This window comes from Alosa sapidissima, chromosome 13 (genome assembly GCF_018492685.1).
Source record: "Alosa sapidissima isolate fAloSap1 chromosome 13, fAloSap1.pri, whole genome shotgun sequence".
In the NCBI taxonomy this organism is placed as follows: domain Eukaryota; kingdom Metazoa; phylum Chordata; class Actinopteri; order Clupeiformes; family Clupeidae; genus Alosa; species Alosa sapidissima.
In genome coordinates, this window is record NC_055969.1 from 17147377 (window position 1) to 17163255 (window position 15879).

The following is a 15879-nucleotide window of genomic DNA, read 5'->3' on the forward strand; positions in this document are numbered from 1 at the left end:
CATACATGTCGTATGTACATGTAAGTAATTAACTGGTACACTTAATAGATTTATTTCACTGTATCAAAGAGTAACAAGGTTGTAGCAGCAAGACAACGAGGCCTTGACTGGAGCTAAGAATGGTTTGTATATCAAATCTATCATGACCAGATTTACCCCATCCAGCAGGTCTCAGGTCAGCTCTTTGCCTCTAATGAAAATTTAGGCAAATTGGCAAAGTTTTGTAAAAGCACTCAGTATTACAATGTAACAACTATATGTAGGTACCCACAAATACATAATGCAAGTACAAGGATAGTATCTGATAGTACATGTTGTTACACAGGTTGTACCACTGTACCTAATTAGGTAGGTACACTGTAACAGTGACACATTAAAATAAAGTGTTTATTTCATATTTCAACTTATTTTTCATTAGCTAGCTGGCGTATCAAGCTTTTTATAAGTGTGTGTGTGTGTGTTTGTGGGGGGGGGGGGGGGGGGGGGGGTTCTGGGATAGGTAGGTGAAATAATCCCGGCCAAATTATAAATAACTCCCTACATTTTCTTTACATATTTCATGCAAATAAAACAATTCACTTAATATCCTACTGTTAAAGCAACAAATGAGAATAATTGGTATTTATACTCCTTGGCATCATGGATGGATTATAAGAGTTGTATGTATTTTCTGTTGCAGTGTTATATTTTTTGATGTGGCAAAGTTGATGGCATTAAAAAAGACAAGACAAAATATTTGAATACGCAAATATTTTATTTGGTAGTGTGCATTGTTACAGAATTATTCATCCAAATGAAATTAACATGGAATCAGATGGTTTACTCAGCAGCCTCTTTGCCCTTTAAAAAGAAACAATACAAAAAAAATCAAGTTCTCTAGACACCAAAAAAAGATCAATCTTTAATAAATATATGAGAAACATTATCATACCTTGCCACCATCACGGCTCTTGGCCCTCAGCTTGTTGACCTGAGACTCAGCAATGTCAGCACGCTCCTCAGCCTCCTCCAGCTCATGCTGCACCTTCCTGAACTTGGACAGGTGGTTGTTGGCCTGCTCCTCCTGTTTGATATGAAATTGTAGTGTAATTAATGCAAAGAAACATTCAATGTACCATGAGATGCAAACCTCTGTAGCCTAAACAAAAATGACTCACAGCTTCCTCGGACTGTCTCTTGTAGGCCTTGACCTTCAGCTGCAGCTTGTCAACCAGATCCTGGAGTCTGTTGATGTTCTTCTTGTCCTCTTCAGTCTGAAAAGAAAAAGTGTGTCAAGAAAGAGAATATTCTTTGATTTTGCATGCATTTGTACACAAAGTGGTTAGATTTCTTACCTGGTAGGTGAGCTCCTTCACCCTCCTCTCGTATTTGCGGACTCCCTTGACTGCATCAACACCTCGTCTCTGTTCAGCATCGACCTCACCCTCTAGCTCACGAACCTTAACATGGAAAATGTTGCAATTTCAGGCACTGAACCTTTTGTAGCTATGAGTTAAACATATGTTTTCATAATCATATTTGGCTGCCTACCCTGGACTCCAGTTTCTGGAGTTGTTTCTTGCCACCCTTCATGGCCAGATTCTCAGCCTCATCCAGGCGGTGCTGCAGATCCTTCACAGTGACCTCCAGGTTCTTCTTCATCCTCTCCAGATGGGAACTGGTGTCCTGCTCTTTCTTCAACTCCTCTGCCATCATGGCAGCCTAGATGATAAAATTGTGTATTTTAAATAGATGTATAGGTACTTCTGAATATAATGCTCCGGTTCTGAAGAAAAAAACATACATCAGTGATAGCTTTCTTGGCCTTGTCCTCAGCATTTCTAGCCTCCTGGACGATGTCATCAACCTCACTCTGGACCTGAACCAGGTCAGCCTCAAGCTTCTTCTTGGTGTTAATCAGACTTGTGTTCTAATTTGGAGAAACAGACAACCTCAGATGCAATTTTTAATGCTGGAACAGTTTGTTTAAAACATCAATTTGTGACAACTTGTGTTATTTTTTTACCTGGGAGTGCAAGAGGCCAACACGCTCACTGGCATCAACAAGCTCCTGTTCAGCCACTTTGCGGCCTCTCTCTGTCTGCTCCAGGGCAGCCCTGAGCTCCTCAATCTCAGCCACCATCAGGCCGTTCCTGCGCTCCACCATGGCAGCCTGCTCCTGCATGTCTTCCTGTCCTCGAACAGCATCATCAAGGTGCAACTGGGCATCCTGGAGGTTTTAAAAAGTATGTACACTACCTCAATATATGAAGCCTTGTTGCCATAATGTTTGGTGGCCAAATAAGAAAATACATGTAAAGTAATAAGTTACAAGGTTCTGTTATGGCTGACCTTGAGCTGACCCTGAATGGTCCTTAGGTGTTTCTGGGACTCAGCAGCCTGGCGGTTAGCATGGCTCAGCTGAACCTCCATCTCATTGAGGTCTCCCTCCATTTTCTTCTTGATTCTCAGGGCATCATTCCTGCTCCTGACCTCAGCATCCAAAGTGCTCTGCATGGAGTCAATCACCCTCTGGCTATTCCTCTTGATCTGCTCCATCTCCTCATCCTTCTCTGCAAGCTTCCTGTCAACCTCACCCTTGACCTGGTTCAGCTCAAGCTGGACACGAAGAATCTTGGACTCCTCATGCTCAAGAGTTCCCTAAATGAGAAAATGAAGGATTTAAAATTATTATTTTTTTACTTTCTGAAAAGTCACTTGTTTTTAATAATGCCAGCCTGGATTTCTACCTCAGCCTCTTCAAGAGCAGTCTGAATCTCAGCCTTCTCAGTCTCAACTGTCTTCTTGGCCTTCTCCAGCTCATGAATGCTCTTTCCAGTCTCACCCAGCTGCTCAGTCAGGTCCGAGATCTCCTCTGCAGAAATACATTTAGAAGACTTAATTTAACACAAAGTCAATCCCTCTCAATATGCCATTGTTTTTTTTGTTTTTTTTTAATACCATAACATATATATCTTAGTTTCTCTTGACATGGTTTGATTGGGAAGTATTTCATGATCATCTTGACTTACGTTGGAGGTTCTTGTTTTCCCTCTTCAGAGTTTCTAACTGGTCAAGAGCCTCCTCGTAGGAGTTCTTCATCTTGAACAGCTCAGTGCTGAGAGAACGGGCCTCTTTCTGGGCACCCTCCAGCTCAGCCTGACCCTCCTCGTACTTCTGCTTCCACTCTGCCAGAACCTTTGAAAAGTAGTTTGTATCTTTGATCATTCACATCAAATACACTGTTACCAACATCTCATTGTACATGTACAAATATTTCTCTCTGAGATTATTTTGTTTTACCTAAATGTCCATATCTAAACAATGCTTTGGAGGTATTACCTTGTCAAAGTTCCTCTGCTTCTTGTCAAGATTGGCAGCCAGAGCGTTGGCTCTTTCTACATCAATCATGAGGTCCTCAACCTCACCCTGGAGTCTCTGTTTGGTCTTGTCCAGAGAGGCACACTTGGAGTTGATAGCCTCGATTTGCTCCTCAGCCTCCTGCAGACGCTGGGCAAGTTTTTTCCTGATAAAGCATTATATTCAGATTAGATTACTTCATAGTTACCTTGGTTTTAGTACAAAATATAATAATTCACATTGCCATTCTATTTGTTTCTGTGCATGTTTGGTACATACTTGGACTCCTCAAGCTCTTCAGTGCGCTGGATGGCATCAGTTTCATACTTGGTCCTCCACTGAGCAACCTCGCTGTTGGCCTTGGACATGCCACGCTGCAGTTCAGCTTTAGCCTCCTGCTCTTCCTCAAACTGCTCCCTCAGGAGGTCACAGTCATGGCGTGCAGACTGAACAGCATGGGCCAGGGCATTCTTGGCCTGTTTGTTACCAAGTACGGATGTTTATAAAACCTTTCAAATAAAATGATCCACATACTACAATTGTTTTTATTTCATGCACAGGTATCAGTACCTTGATTTCCTCTTCATTCAGTCTCTTCAGCTCCTCAATTTGCTGAGTGAAGGCTTGCTTGCTCCTGGTCAGCTGAGATACAAGAGCCTCTTTCTCTTCCACTTGGCGGCCAAGCTCTCCATTTTCAGTCTGAAGTCTTGCTTTCTGAGCACTGAGGTCATTGTTCTGGCGAGCACTCTCATCGCTCTTGGCCTTGACTTCACCCAGTTGGTCCTCAAGGGTGCGGCACATCTTCTCCAGGTTGGACTGTTAGTGAACAATAATAATGAGACCAAATTGTAGTCAGAGATTCTGGAAAGATGAATGATAACAGATACTGTGACACTGTAACTGTGTACAATAGATTTAGATTTGAGGTATTCATATGCTAACCTTTGCTGCTTGCATACATATCATTTACCTTAGTCTTAGCAACAGCCTCCATATTGCTGGAGAGGTCGTCAATCTCCATCTTGAATTCACTCTTCTCCTTCTCAAGCTTTTGCTTGACACGCTGGAGGTTGTCAATCTGCTCTCCCAGCTCAGCCACACTGTCTGCCTGCTTCTTGCGGAGAGCTGCAGCAGTGGCTTCATGCTGCAGGGTGGACTCCTCAAGGTCACGACGCAGCTTCTGGAACTCAGCCTCACGCTTCTTGTTCATCTCAATTTGAGCAGCAGTGGCACCACCAGCCTCCTCAAGCCTCTCACTGATCTCCTCAAGTTCCCTGGAGAGATCAGCTCTCTGCTTCTCAACCTTGGCACGAGCTGCACGTTCAGCCTCAATCTCTTCCTCCAGTTCCTCAATGCGGGCCTGTTGGTTTTTGTAAAGGATTAGTGAGATTTAAAAAGATCAGACAAAGAATAAAAGCAGTATTTATGTAAAACAAACCTGAAGCTCCTTGATCTTCTTCTGAAGCTGAGCACCCAAGGATTGTTCATCCTCAATCTTGCTAAGAAGTTGGCTTGTTTCAAAGTCCTTCCTGTGTCATAGTAAAGTGAAATAATTGTCAATGACTAGTTACAGAAAAGGGTTGAGTGCTATTATGATTTAAAGTTTGCATATAGTGTTGCTAATTGGAATTCTTCATTACTTCTTCAGCTTCTCCTCAGACTGCTGCTTGTCATTCTCCAGATCCATGATGTTCTCCTGGGACAATTTCAGGTCTCCCTCAAGCTTTCTCTTAGTTCTCTCAAGATCCATACGGAGCTTCTTTTCTTGCTCCAGGGAACCTTCAAGCTGCAGATTGAGTAACATTAAGTATTTAAGTATTTAAGTGGCACAATGATGTCCATACATTTCTTTTAACTCTCAGGTTGTAAACTCACATCATCCACTTGTTGTTCAAGCTTAGTCTTGGCCTTAGTCAGAGTGTTGACTTTGTCTTCCTCTGCCTGAAGATCATCAAGAGTCTGCTGGTGTGCCTCTTGGAGGGCTTTCTTCTCCTTTGTCAGCTTACCAATGGACTCATCCTGAGCGGCCATCTCCTCTGTCAGGTTCTTGACCTGCACATAGAAAGTTTTATATCAGTATCTATTGAACTTTATAAAGACTTCTTGGCACATACACAGTATTCTGTTTTTTTAAGAATGCAAACCTTGTTCTCGGTGGCATGTTTCTCCTTCTCCACTTTGGCCAAAGTCAGCTCCAAATCATCAATGTCCTTCTTGAGCTCAGAGCACTCATCCTCCAATTTCCTCTTCTTGGCAGTCAGCTCAGCATTGATTTCCTCTTCATCCTCCAATCTCTCGGTTGTCTCTTTGAGTTTGGCCTCAAGCTGGATCTTACTTTTGATGAGACCCTCACACCTCTCCTCAGCATCATTGAGACCCTCATTTCCCTATTGTAAATATAAGATGGAAGCATGACATCTGATTTGTATTGAAAACACAATGCTGAAACTGGGTAGTGGTATGATTGTGAATATTGAAATGGTACAATATATACTTACAGATGCCACTTGCAGCGCCAGGTCATTTCTCTCTTGCACCAGAGACACCATCTTCTCCTCAAGCTCCTTCTTCCTGGCCTCTACCTTGGCATAGACTTCTTTGAGTTTTCCATGCTCCTCCTTCAGGTTTGCCAATTCCTTTTCAGTTTCAGCACTCTGCAGCAGAGGCTTGATCTTGTAGTAAACCTTCATCCATGGCCAGGTCTTGACACTCATGAATGACCGTATATTGTACTGGATGGTGAAGATTGCTTCTCTGTAAAAGGTAAATGGTTTGAAAACACCTGGGTCAGTTGATTGTCAAATAATGACAGTGACCAGTCCCATCTTTGATACACTTACGTTTGTATTAAAGATGGGAATGGGAATGATCTTAGTTATAGCTTTCCAAATTCAGAAAATGATGCCTTATGTTATATTTCCATTAACAATTTATAAGAGACTCATTATTCTTTTAACCAAACCTATTACAGTGAATTAAAAAAAACTGTGATGCTATATTTCATGTCACATTATTTTTTAACATGATTACACCAAATACATCATACATTACCTCCTTTCCATCATCTTGACAAACTCCTTCCTCATCAGGTATGCACGGCAGAGAGCCTGAGTCATTGTGACCAGGGAAGCCAGTTTTTCATCTCGCATCTCCTCAAGGTCACCCAGCAGACCAGCTTTGAAGAACACCTGAGGGATGAATGAAAATATAAGCATCTATTTGACACAGAAAAAGCTGTGCTTTAGTTTACTCATAAGATATAGATAATAGATTGCATGAAACCTATCTACCTTTGTGTGTCCAAACATGTATTGCGTGTGATCAACATCAATAGATCCCAAAAGCTTCTCAGAAGCCTTCTTGTTATCAATGAACTGGCCGTCAGGGATGACACTGGCATTCAGCACTTTGTATCTGGATAGAATAAATAAATGTTCATATGGAGCATTACTTTTCCGTCTCTACAGGGCAGTATTGAATATATGTAATACTTCATTGGCTTTCTACTCTACCTCTGCTTGAAGTCAGCATAGAGGATTCTGCTTGGGAAACCCTTTCTGCAGATTCTGATACCCTCCAGCACACCATTGCACCTGAGCTGGTGGATGACCAGGAAGTTCTGCATATAACCTGTGAAATACATGTCATGAGATCTTCTATTCTCAATGTAATACATGAATAATACACACATCTTTATTGACTACCAAATGCCCTTTACCTGGTTTCTTAATTTCATTTGGAATCAGACAACGCACAAAGTGGGGATGGGTGCTCCTCAAGTTGGTCATCAGTTTGCCCAAGTTCTCCTGTTGAGATAAGAAAGCTATTAAAACATCCCCTCACCTTTCTTTAGGATGATTGATGTGTTTGTTATTGGTTTAATATACATACCCTGAACTGTGATGACACAGTCTGCATGGAGCCACCCTTCTTCTTACCACCCTTCTTAGCGCCACCAGCAGGCTCTGTTGAAATACAAACAGGTGAAAAAATTGACAGTTGAGTAACATGCACTGAAAGTTTATAGACTGGATATAGAGCTCAATAGTCCTGGAAGTAAGAATTCAATACAATGTTGAGCCCTATTCCTGTATTGGCTTATATAGATTTTTGTTACCTTCAACAACAGGTGGGTACAGGACAGGCAGGAGTTTAACTCCCGACTTCTGGTACAGCTGTATAACAGAATCGTTCAGTGGATCCTTGTTCTTGTCCAGCCACCCAGAAACATTGTAGTCCACAGTGCCGGCATAGTGCACCAGGGAGAAGTGGGCCTCAGCCTTGCCTTTAGCAGGCTTGGGCTTCTCAAAGGCCTTATTTTTGCCAAGATGCTGGTCATACAGCTTGTTCTTGAAAGTGGTGTCAGAGGCCTTGGGGAACATGCACTCCTCTTCAAGGATGGCAAAGATTCCCATAGGCTGTTGGAAAAATGAGCTTAGTTTTAAAAGTGAATATTATAAAACAATACAAATCTAGCACCAGGCTCATTTGACTGATTAAAACTGACCTTCTCAATGAGCTCAATGCAAGCGGCTAAGTCCATGCCGAAGTCAATGAAATCCCATACAATGCCATCTTTCTTGTATTCCTCTTGCTCCAGAACGAACATGGTGTGGTTGAAGAACTGTTGCAGTTTCTCATTGGTGAAGTTGATGCACAGCTGTTCCATGCTGTTGTACTGTGATTGAAAAATAGTTTGTAATATGAATGCCCCCTACTGAAATTATTCTACATTGTGGTGTGAGTGAAAAATGGTGTTAATTTATGCTTACATCAAAAATCTCAAAGCCAGCAATATCCAGCACACCGATATAGAACTGCCTTGGCTGTTTAGTGTCCAGCATCTGGTTTATACGGATGACCATCCACAAGAACATCCTCTCATAGATGGACTTGGACAAGGCCGACACTGCGTTATTGACCTGAAACAGAATATTCAAGCAGTGGTCATCCTATGCTCAGAGATCAAAAAGTAAAATGCTTATAGATAAAAGCAGGTCACTTTACTACTAGTAATTCTTTCCAAATACTTCCAAATGGTTTGTGATGTTAAGTGAACTTTTTATTGACTAAAAGAATACCTGTGGCACAGTCTGACCCTTGGTGACATACTCATTTCCGACTTTCACTCTTGGGTAGCACAAAGCCTTCAGCATGTCAGCGGAGTTCAGGCCCAAGAGGTAAGCGACTTTGTCAGCACCTTAACAAAGTGCAACAGTGAAGCATTTTGGTGGTTTGAAATTCATAGCAACCAATTTCATGCTCCACACTCCAAACAAATTTGGGACAAGTTTGTTCACCTCAATCTCCTCCCTAAATCAAAACATTTGTCTGAGATAGTGTTAGGTTAAAGGCTATATGTCTCACATAAAAACAGAAAGGTATCTGAGTGACCATTGATTTGTAAATGTTTGTCTTTAAATGAAGATAGATCATTTCTTAATCCAGAGGGATATTTAGAATATGAATATACATGAATATTCCAGATAGACATGTGTTTACTAGATATCAGTCATACAGTATTTAACTTTAATTTCACATAATAAAATTACCTCAATAGAGTACCTTGTAGTTATTATTAGAACTGACTGATTCAGTAGAGTGTTGTAACCTACTCTCAGTGCCATCAGGCTCAGCCTGCTCCTCGCGCTGCTTCTGCTTGAACGCCATGTTGCCATGATGGAGCACAGCACCAGTCAGCTTGTAAATGGTGACTTTCTCCTCTGCATTGAAACCCAGGATGTCAATGGCATCCTAGAATGGTGAATTATTTGATTATTTTAAAGCTATCTTCAAGAAATTGAAGAGGGAAAAACACATTATTGGAAGACTTACATCTGTGGCCTCCAACTCCTCTTTGTCATTAATGCTGGCCACAGTGATCTGACCCTGACTGCACATTGGGAAGTCATAGGGGTTGGATGTGATGAGGGACATTTCTGTTGGGATTATGTTAAAATGAGTTTACAAATTCAGAATTACATGTATTGATTGAACGTTTGGTGAAAATATTAACCTTACCTATAATTTCAGGCTTGTGGTTGGTCATCATCTGAAAGAAGATGTGGTAGCCTCTCTCATCAGGAAGCTGGAATGTCACTCTAGACTTCTCCAGCAGGTCTTTTTACGCAGGGAAGGATGTATTTTCATTTGATACATTGAAGGCAATAAAAGAACATTTCTACTTGGAACAATTATACTTACAAGTCTCAATATCAGCACTAGCCAGTTTTCCAGTTGTGGCAAAGTGAATTCTGATGAATTTTCCCTGTTTGAGATTAAATTTTGACATAAATGTATTCATTTAGCTCATACCTTTAACCAAAGCAGGTTACACATGAGGAAAATATTCAAGTATTCAATAAATATTCAAATATTCAGAAATAGATCTAAGAGTAACAATAAATACTGCCTTTACTAACACAAAAAGCAAAATATGATAGTGTAGATGTTTAGACATTGGAGGATGTTTATCATAAGACATGCTAATAGATATAAAACAAAGTGCATGATACGTTTGATTTTAAAGAAAAACCCTAAAACGTCGATTCTATCTAAAATCAAAACAAAAAAAAACATGTAAGAGATTAGATGAGAAACTAAACTTACAAAACGTGAAGAGTTGTCATTCCTCACAGTCTTGGCATTACCATAAGCCTCCAGCAGTGGGTTGGCAGCAATAATCTGGTCTTCAAGAGAGCCCTGCAAGTCAATAGATATATTGTTATTGAAGTTAATGTCTGTGTTGCTATGTGTTAATTAGCCTATAAATATGTAAGGGGTCCTCTACCTTAATTTTTCCACTGCTGCCGGCTGATGCCTCTGACTTCTTCCCACTAGACACTGCAATTGTTGCAAAGTACTGGATGACACGTTTGGTGTTTACAGTCTTGCCAGCACCAGATTCTCCGCTGTATTAAACAGAAGATATTGCAATTTTTTACATCACAATTACAAGTCAAGTTTATTTATATAGCGCATTTCATACACAGAGGTCATTCAATGTACTTTACATACAGTAAACAAAAGCAAACAGTAACAACAAATAAAAGCATGGAAGGGCAATAGTCAAAGAATAGTTCAAAAGGTAAAGATCATAATAAAAAAAGAAAAACATAAAACACACAAGGTAAAATCATTTAAAAAGAAACAACAATTAAAAAGACAGAATAATTTTCGAGGCAGATTCAGAATTTGTAACTCAGTGCAGTTACAAAGTGTAACAGAAGAGTATACAGAAGATAATGTAAAGGTTTAGCCTTTTAATAATGTAAAAAGTTTTAAGGGATGCATGGACACTTACGTGATCAGGACAGACTGATTCTCTCTGTCTGTGAGGCAAAACACAAATTGACATGAATGGTTCATTTTACATAAATGAATCAAATATATAATGTATTATTCAGTGATTGATTTAAAACTGAAAGCATACCTTGGAGCATGAATTGAAATGCGTTGTCAGAGACAGAGAAGATGTGAGGCGGGGCCTCCACACGCTTCTTGCCTCTGTAGGCATCCACCACTTCCTGATCGTATACTGGGAGCCACTTGTAGGGGTTCACAGTGACACAGAAAAGTCCAGAGTAGGTCTAGAATGAAGAAATAAAGAAGATTGTTTTTTCAGCTTTTCAAATGAATTTTATTTTCTTAATTTGTTTAAAAGTGTAATGCTTACATAGATCATCCATGCTGCATAACGCTCTTTGAGGTTATACAGGACAGAGGCTTCATTGAGGTGGGTCATCATGGCCATGTCCTCAATTTTGTCGTATTTGGGAGGATTTAAGGGGAAGATTTCGTCTTCCTTCACTGTCTTTTCCTAAAACCAATGTAGAAAACAGCTTTAACAAAGAGATGTATTCAATAAACTTTCTGTGAAAATGTAATTTTAAATTCAGAACAATTTCAACAGCCTTGCTAAAGTACCTCCTTGGTTTCAAGCGTTTCAACAACAACTTTGCCACCTTCCTTCTTTTTAATTGTACCCTTGACGTACAACTCCTCTTTATCAACCACAAAGCAAGCAGTTTTTGCATCAAAGGGCCTGGTTTGGGCCTCAAGTCTCTCCCTCTCAGGCTTACGAAGGTAGATGGCAGCTGCGCCATACGCAGCCATATCACCGTCCCCCATTGTTGCTGGTTACTGCATTAATCATAAACATGAAGAGCAGACAGTTTTCAACATACAATGGTTTTCATAATCAGACATGTACAGACACGGTACTGTAAATAAAGTGATTGACAGTCATTAGTGGACAAAACATGTACAGTTCATCAGCTCATACTGTAGGTTTACATACCCTGTACATACTGTATGCTAATGTTGACTAAAAAGAGGAATAAAAAATAATATTTTGAAAAATTGATCTTAATGCCTTAATAAAAAATCTTTAAGGACACCAATTTTCTTTGTGAATGAATAATGTATCGTATATTAATAAATGTTCTTCCTTCAAAGACAGGGGCCGTATACATACACCTATGTTAAATAGAGTCAGGCAGACGTTTTATTTCTAAAGGCCAGTTATTTCATGGATCCAGGATATGAATCCTGATAAAGTTCCCTTGGCCTTTGGAATTAAATTAGCCCCACATCATCATATACCCTTCATCATACGATCGGTATGGTTTTATTTCAGTTAGCCTAATAGCTGGTTTGATTTGCACTGAGAGATCTTATGGAGTACTCCATGCCAATCATGAAATATGGTGAAGGGTATGTGATGATGTGGGGCTATTTTAATTGTGAAGGCCTTAAAGTCATAAATAGTGACTTCAGCAGATAAGTATAAGTATATATACTCTTTTGATCCCTTGAGGGAAATTTGGTCTCTGCATTTATCCCAATCCGTGAATTAGTGAAACACACTCAGCACACAGTGAACACACAGTCAGGTGAAGCACACACTAATCCCGGCGCAGTGAGCTGCCTGCAACAACAGCGGCGCTCGGGGAGCAGTGAGTGGTTAGGTGCCTTGCTCAAGGGCACTTCAGCCGCTTTCTACTGGTCGGGGTTCAAACCGGCAACCCTCCGGTCACAAGTCCGAAGCGCTAACCAGTAGGCCACGGCTGCCCCTCTAGATCTAGGCAGTCCTGTTTTGTATATCCAAGGCATCACGAGTAATGCTATCTTACTCATTTACTCCTTTCTCATTGAATATTTATGTTGTTTTATAACACAATAATTGAAATAATTCTGTCTAAAACAACTAGTTCAAATACTTTTTCAGTAGCCTTTTTCTGTCGCAATTTGACGCATTAGATGACTGTTCTCGCCTCAGGTTGTATCCGTGTTGGTTGTTTTTTTCTTTCTTATTAATAGCCTGATGAAATTTAGACATATCGTTAAAAAAACCCAGAAGATCTCCGTTAAGATCTCCAACATTCTCGTTAGTTTAGCCTAACAATTCTAAATGCACCTTGCGCAATTGGCCGCGGGCGTACCAGGAGGTCCTAATCAAATCAGACCAGGTAGGCTCAATTCCACTCTCTCTATGAAGCTGCACAATGAAGTTTAAACATGACATAGCCTTATTATCCTATTGAAGCCTAAATGTTTGATCAATTTCCTTTAGACCAGTCGTTCAAATTAATTTGCGACTGGCCACCCATGCGCAGGCAATTTCTTGACACCTGCAGAACTTGGCAATTAAGTCAACATTTACCAGAGTTTAATGTCATATCACTTCAAAAGGACTAAGAGTCTATGCAGTTCAAACGTATGATAAAATAGTCCACACCAAGTGAGGCAATATAGCCCAAAGCTGTTGGAGGGACCAGGTTCGCATGGCTCCCAGCGGCTGGTTATATTTCATCCCTTCAAGCCCAGCTACTTAGGCAAAAAATATAGGCCATCAGACATCAGCCTACTATTATAAACAAAATAACCTGGTGTAAACTATATCGTTTTAATTTCAGGTCCTAAATAAAGGTAGGGATTGACTGGCCTAGAAATCTACTGTGCGGGAGCAAGTCTGAGAAGTAGGCCTATCGCACACGAAACTTGCGCAGCAGTTCCCCCTCCGCTAGTTCAGATCAGACAATGCAACGTCAATTGATCATTCAAACAGTCATTAGACAGATAGTGCTAGCAGACATTCAAAAATGTATGCCACACCAGCAGACTGCAGCTGCCAGATCAATCCATGAACCTTTGGGTCAGAGCACCCCCCCCCCCCCCACACACACACACACACACACATACACACATACACATAGGCATATTGGACACAATCTGCAGACTGATTATGTCTATACAAATAAGACCTCGAAAAGAGGTATACCTGTGTTGTACAGTAGCAATAATCAGTAAATGCCCCCTAAAAGATTTACTTCACTAGAATGCAAGTAGCTTGTTTTAATCGTTTAGGTGTTCAGATAAATCACATGTACTGTAAATTAGATGTACCTTACCTTTTCCTCCCAAAAGAGATGAAATTTCCACAGTTGAGTATCTAAAAATGATAAAACACATACAAAGACAAGGATATTAGTATATCATATATTTAATGTAGTAATCTTAAGTGTATTAGTTTCCACCTCTTTTCTGTGTCTGTGAAAGACTTACTGTGCACTGGAACCCCCCTGCAGTCCTTCCATACTCCCAGCAGGTCCTTATATTGGCTGCATTCTGTCAACTAAGCAGAGCTCTAATAAGGCAAGGTGTGTTTGGATCTATTTAAAGGTTTTGCGACTCACTTTGTGAAATTATTTACTTTGTGTGTATTTTAACCAATTTATTCATGGGATATATAAGAATTAGAAAGTTGAAAAAAATATGTGATATCTGGACATGCTCATTATAGTAAAATACAGTATGTGGCTATTTTTAAATGAGCAGAAAAAAATGGAATAAGAAGTTAATAGATGTGGCACATTGAGCAATGTTACAACAACAACATAGTATAGAACAGTTGACCTATACTTTGTGTGATACAAATGGAATTGTAATCAAAAAACCTAATTAAAGGCTAATGCCTGCCCCATAAGTCTGTCCATTTGTACTTTTCGATATAGATAGATAGATAGATAGATAGATAGATACTTTATTGATCCCCAAGGGGAAATTCAAGCTGAGGCTGAGGGCTTGCTTGTCAATTTGTGTGGTGACTGAGTTCTCAGTGGTTTGTAAATATAAGTTTACTAAAGGTTGTTTCCCTTAGATTTGTGGGCTTCCTGAAATGCATGGCATGTAATTAATATGTCCTTTAGATATGAATGTGCTGTATTCTATGCCCACCACACATGTATTCATATATGTAGCATGTGTCACAAGAGGCACTGATAGAACAAGTAAATATTAGGGCAGCATTTCAAAAGTGAAGTGCACTGCAGTTTTATGATGTTTTATGGTGTTCATTGACAAAGTTGTTGTAAGCTCTCTAGATGCCTGGACACATTGCATTACCAAAAGTATAAAATAGACACAACTGTAAAGAAATCAAAGCTTAAAAGTAGATATCACAAGTCATAAGAAGCAATACTTTCTTATGTATTCTTCCTTAACCTTGTGACACTATATAAATACAAATAGTGACACTATATACATCTTAATTAGGCACCTCAATTATATACCATGGGTTATGTTATTAATCCCTGATATCTGAATGAAACCTCTCATGCTTTGCAATTGCAAGATACCTTAATAAATATGTTGATGGTTATGTCATATTTGTAAATCTAAATCTGTCCATTTATTTCCCCTAAATCCACCAGGAGTCATCTTTTAAGGGGTTATTTTTCTGAGCCCATCACTGTTTAAGGGGTTTGTGTACTGTGACAAGTCAGTGATAATTTCCTTTAAACTTTACCTCCCACCTTCAATTCATTCTGACTATTTTTACTTTTGACATTCATTGACTTTCAGAATGCTGGATTTGTTTATTTGCCGTCTCGTTAAGTTTATGATGGGTAATGAATGTTGTTATGCTTCCAGCTGAGCACTTGAAATATCTCAATAAATCATCACCCCTCAGAGGCATTTCCATGGACTAAAATCTCTAGATTCTTTTATATAATATTTTTTAGAACATAGAGAACAAGCTTATGTATAAAACATCAGGAATGTGTTTACAAGTATTTGTATTTCTTGTTGTTCATGTTGATGAAAGATCTAGGAGACTGGAGAGTATGCAGACTTGGCTTCAAAAAGGGAGGTTGTGTACAATGCATGTTCAGAAGATGACAAAAACATTGATATTGCTTGGTTACAGACCCCAGATGATTAATGGGGCATCTACAGTATATCAAGGTCCAAAATAGTTTGTGTTGGCAAACAGACAGGGCAGTGTACGTACTGTAGGTGCACATTTCACTGACATGGGTGTCTGACACACCAGTGATCCTTATGGCAGCTTTTCAAAGCACTTTCAGTTACTCATTTAAGCTTATTTTATAATCTGCCAGTAAAACTTGTTCATACCCCAAGCAAGTATTTAAAGGCTAATATAAAACTGGGATTTCTAAGAATAATGTGAACCGTTTTAATGTGATTTAACAGTAGACATACCCAAAGCTATCAATAGAGTCTCTTTAGAAAAGA

General features: G+C 39.7%; 2 protein-coding genes across 3 annotated transcripts in view; both read right to left on the reverse strand.

The window, feature by feature from the left end:
- Positions 1-15879, reverse strand: part of LOC121680844 (myosin heavy chain, fast skeletal muscle-like) — a 145389-nt gene that overhangs the window by 80524 nt on the left and 48986 nt on the right. The window contains exon 1 of one of the 2 annotated variants that reach the window (XM_042060392.1): positions 13752-13792. The exons of the other annotated variant lie outside the window; for it this stretch is intronic. The gene's annotated coding sequence lies outside the window, so the exon portion shown is untranslated. Of the gene's footprint in view, positions 1-13751; positions 13793-15879 lie in introns of those variants that run through there. 2 annotated transcript variants of the gene reach the window in all.
- Positions 736-11477, reverse strand: LOC121680841 (myosin heavy chain, fast skeletal muscle-like). The gene is made up of 38 exons (XM_042060388.1): positions 11266-11477; positions 11015-11158; positions 10772-10928; positions 10643-10670; positions 10130-10250; positions 9949-10041; positions 9544-9607; positions 9361-9459; positions 9175-9278; positions 8955-9093; positions 8421-8539; positions 8112-8261; positions 7847-8017; positions 7457-7757; positions 7231-7304; positions 7058-7145; positions 6852-6969; positions 6630-6753; positions 6391-6527; positions 5838-6093; positions 5484-5726; positions 5215-5391; positions 4980-5125; positions 4778-4868; positions 4310-4699; positions 3910-4155; positions 3619-3815; positions 3322-3505; positions 3012-3177; positions 2730-2854; positions 2332-2640; positions 2006-2209; positions 1784-1909; positions 1531-1701; positions 1335-1439; positions 1158-1253; positions 932-1063; positions 736-840 (listed from the first exon to the last, which is right to left on the reverse strand). The coding sequence occupies exons 1-38, from the start codon at positions 11467-11469 to the stop codon at positions 820-822; spliced, it is 5820 nt and encodes a 1939-aa protein (XP_041916322.1). The 5' UTR covers positions 11470-11477; the 3' UTR covers positions 736-819.

What these genes read in the sequence shown, in the direction of transcription:
- LOC121680841 (XM_042060388.1), bottom strand. Translation starts at nt 11,469, where the DNA reads ATGGGGGACGGTGATATGGCTGCGTATGGCGCAGCTGCCATCTACCTT. An exon ending in CTGTGTCATCACAGTTCAGG is followed by an intron (nt 7,146 to 7,230) that starts GTATGTATATTA and finishes TTATCTCAACAG; the next exon opens with GAGAACTTGGGCAAACTGAT. An exon ending in GGAAAACAAGAACCTCCAAC is followed by an intron (nt 2,855 to 3,011) that starts GTAAGTCAAGAT and finishes GTATTTCTGCAG; the next exon opens with AGGAGATCTCGGACCTGACT.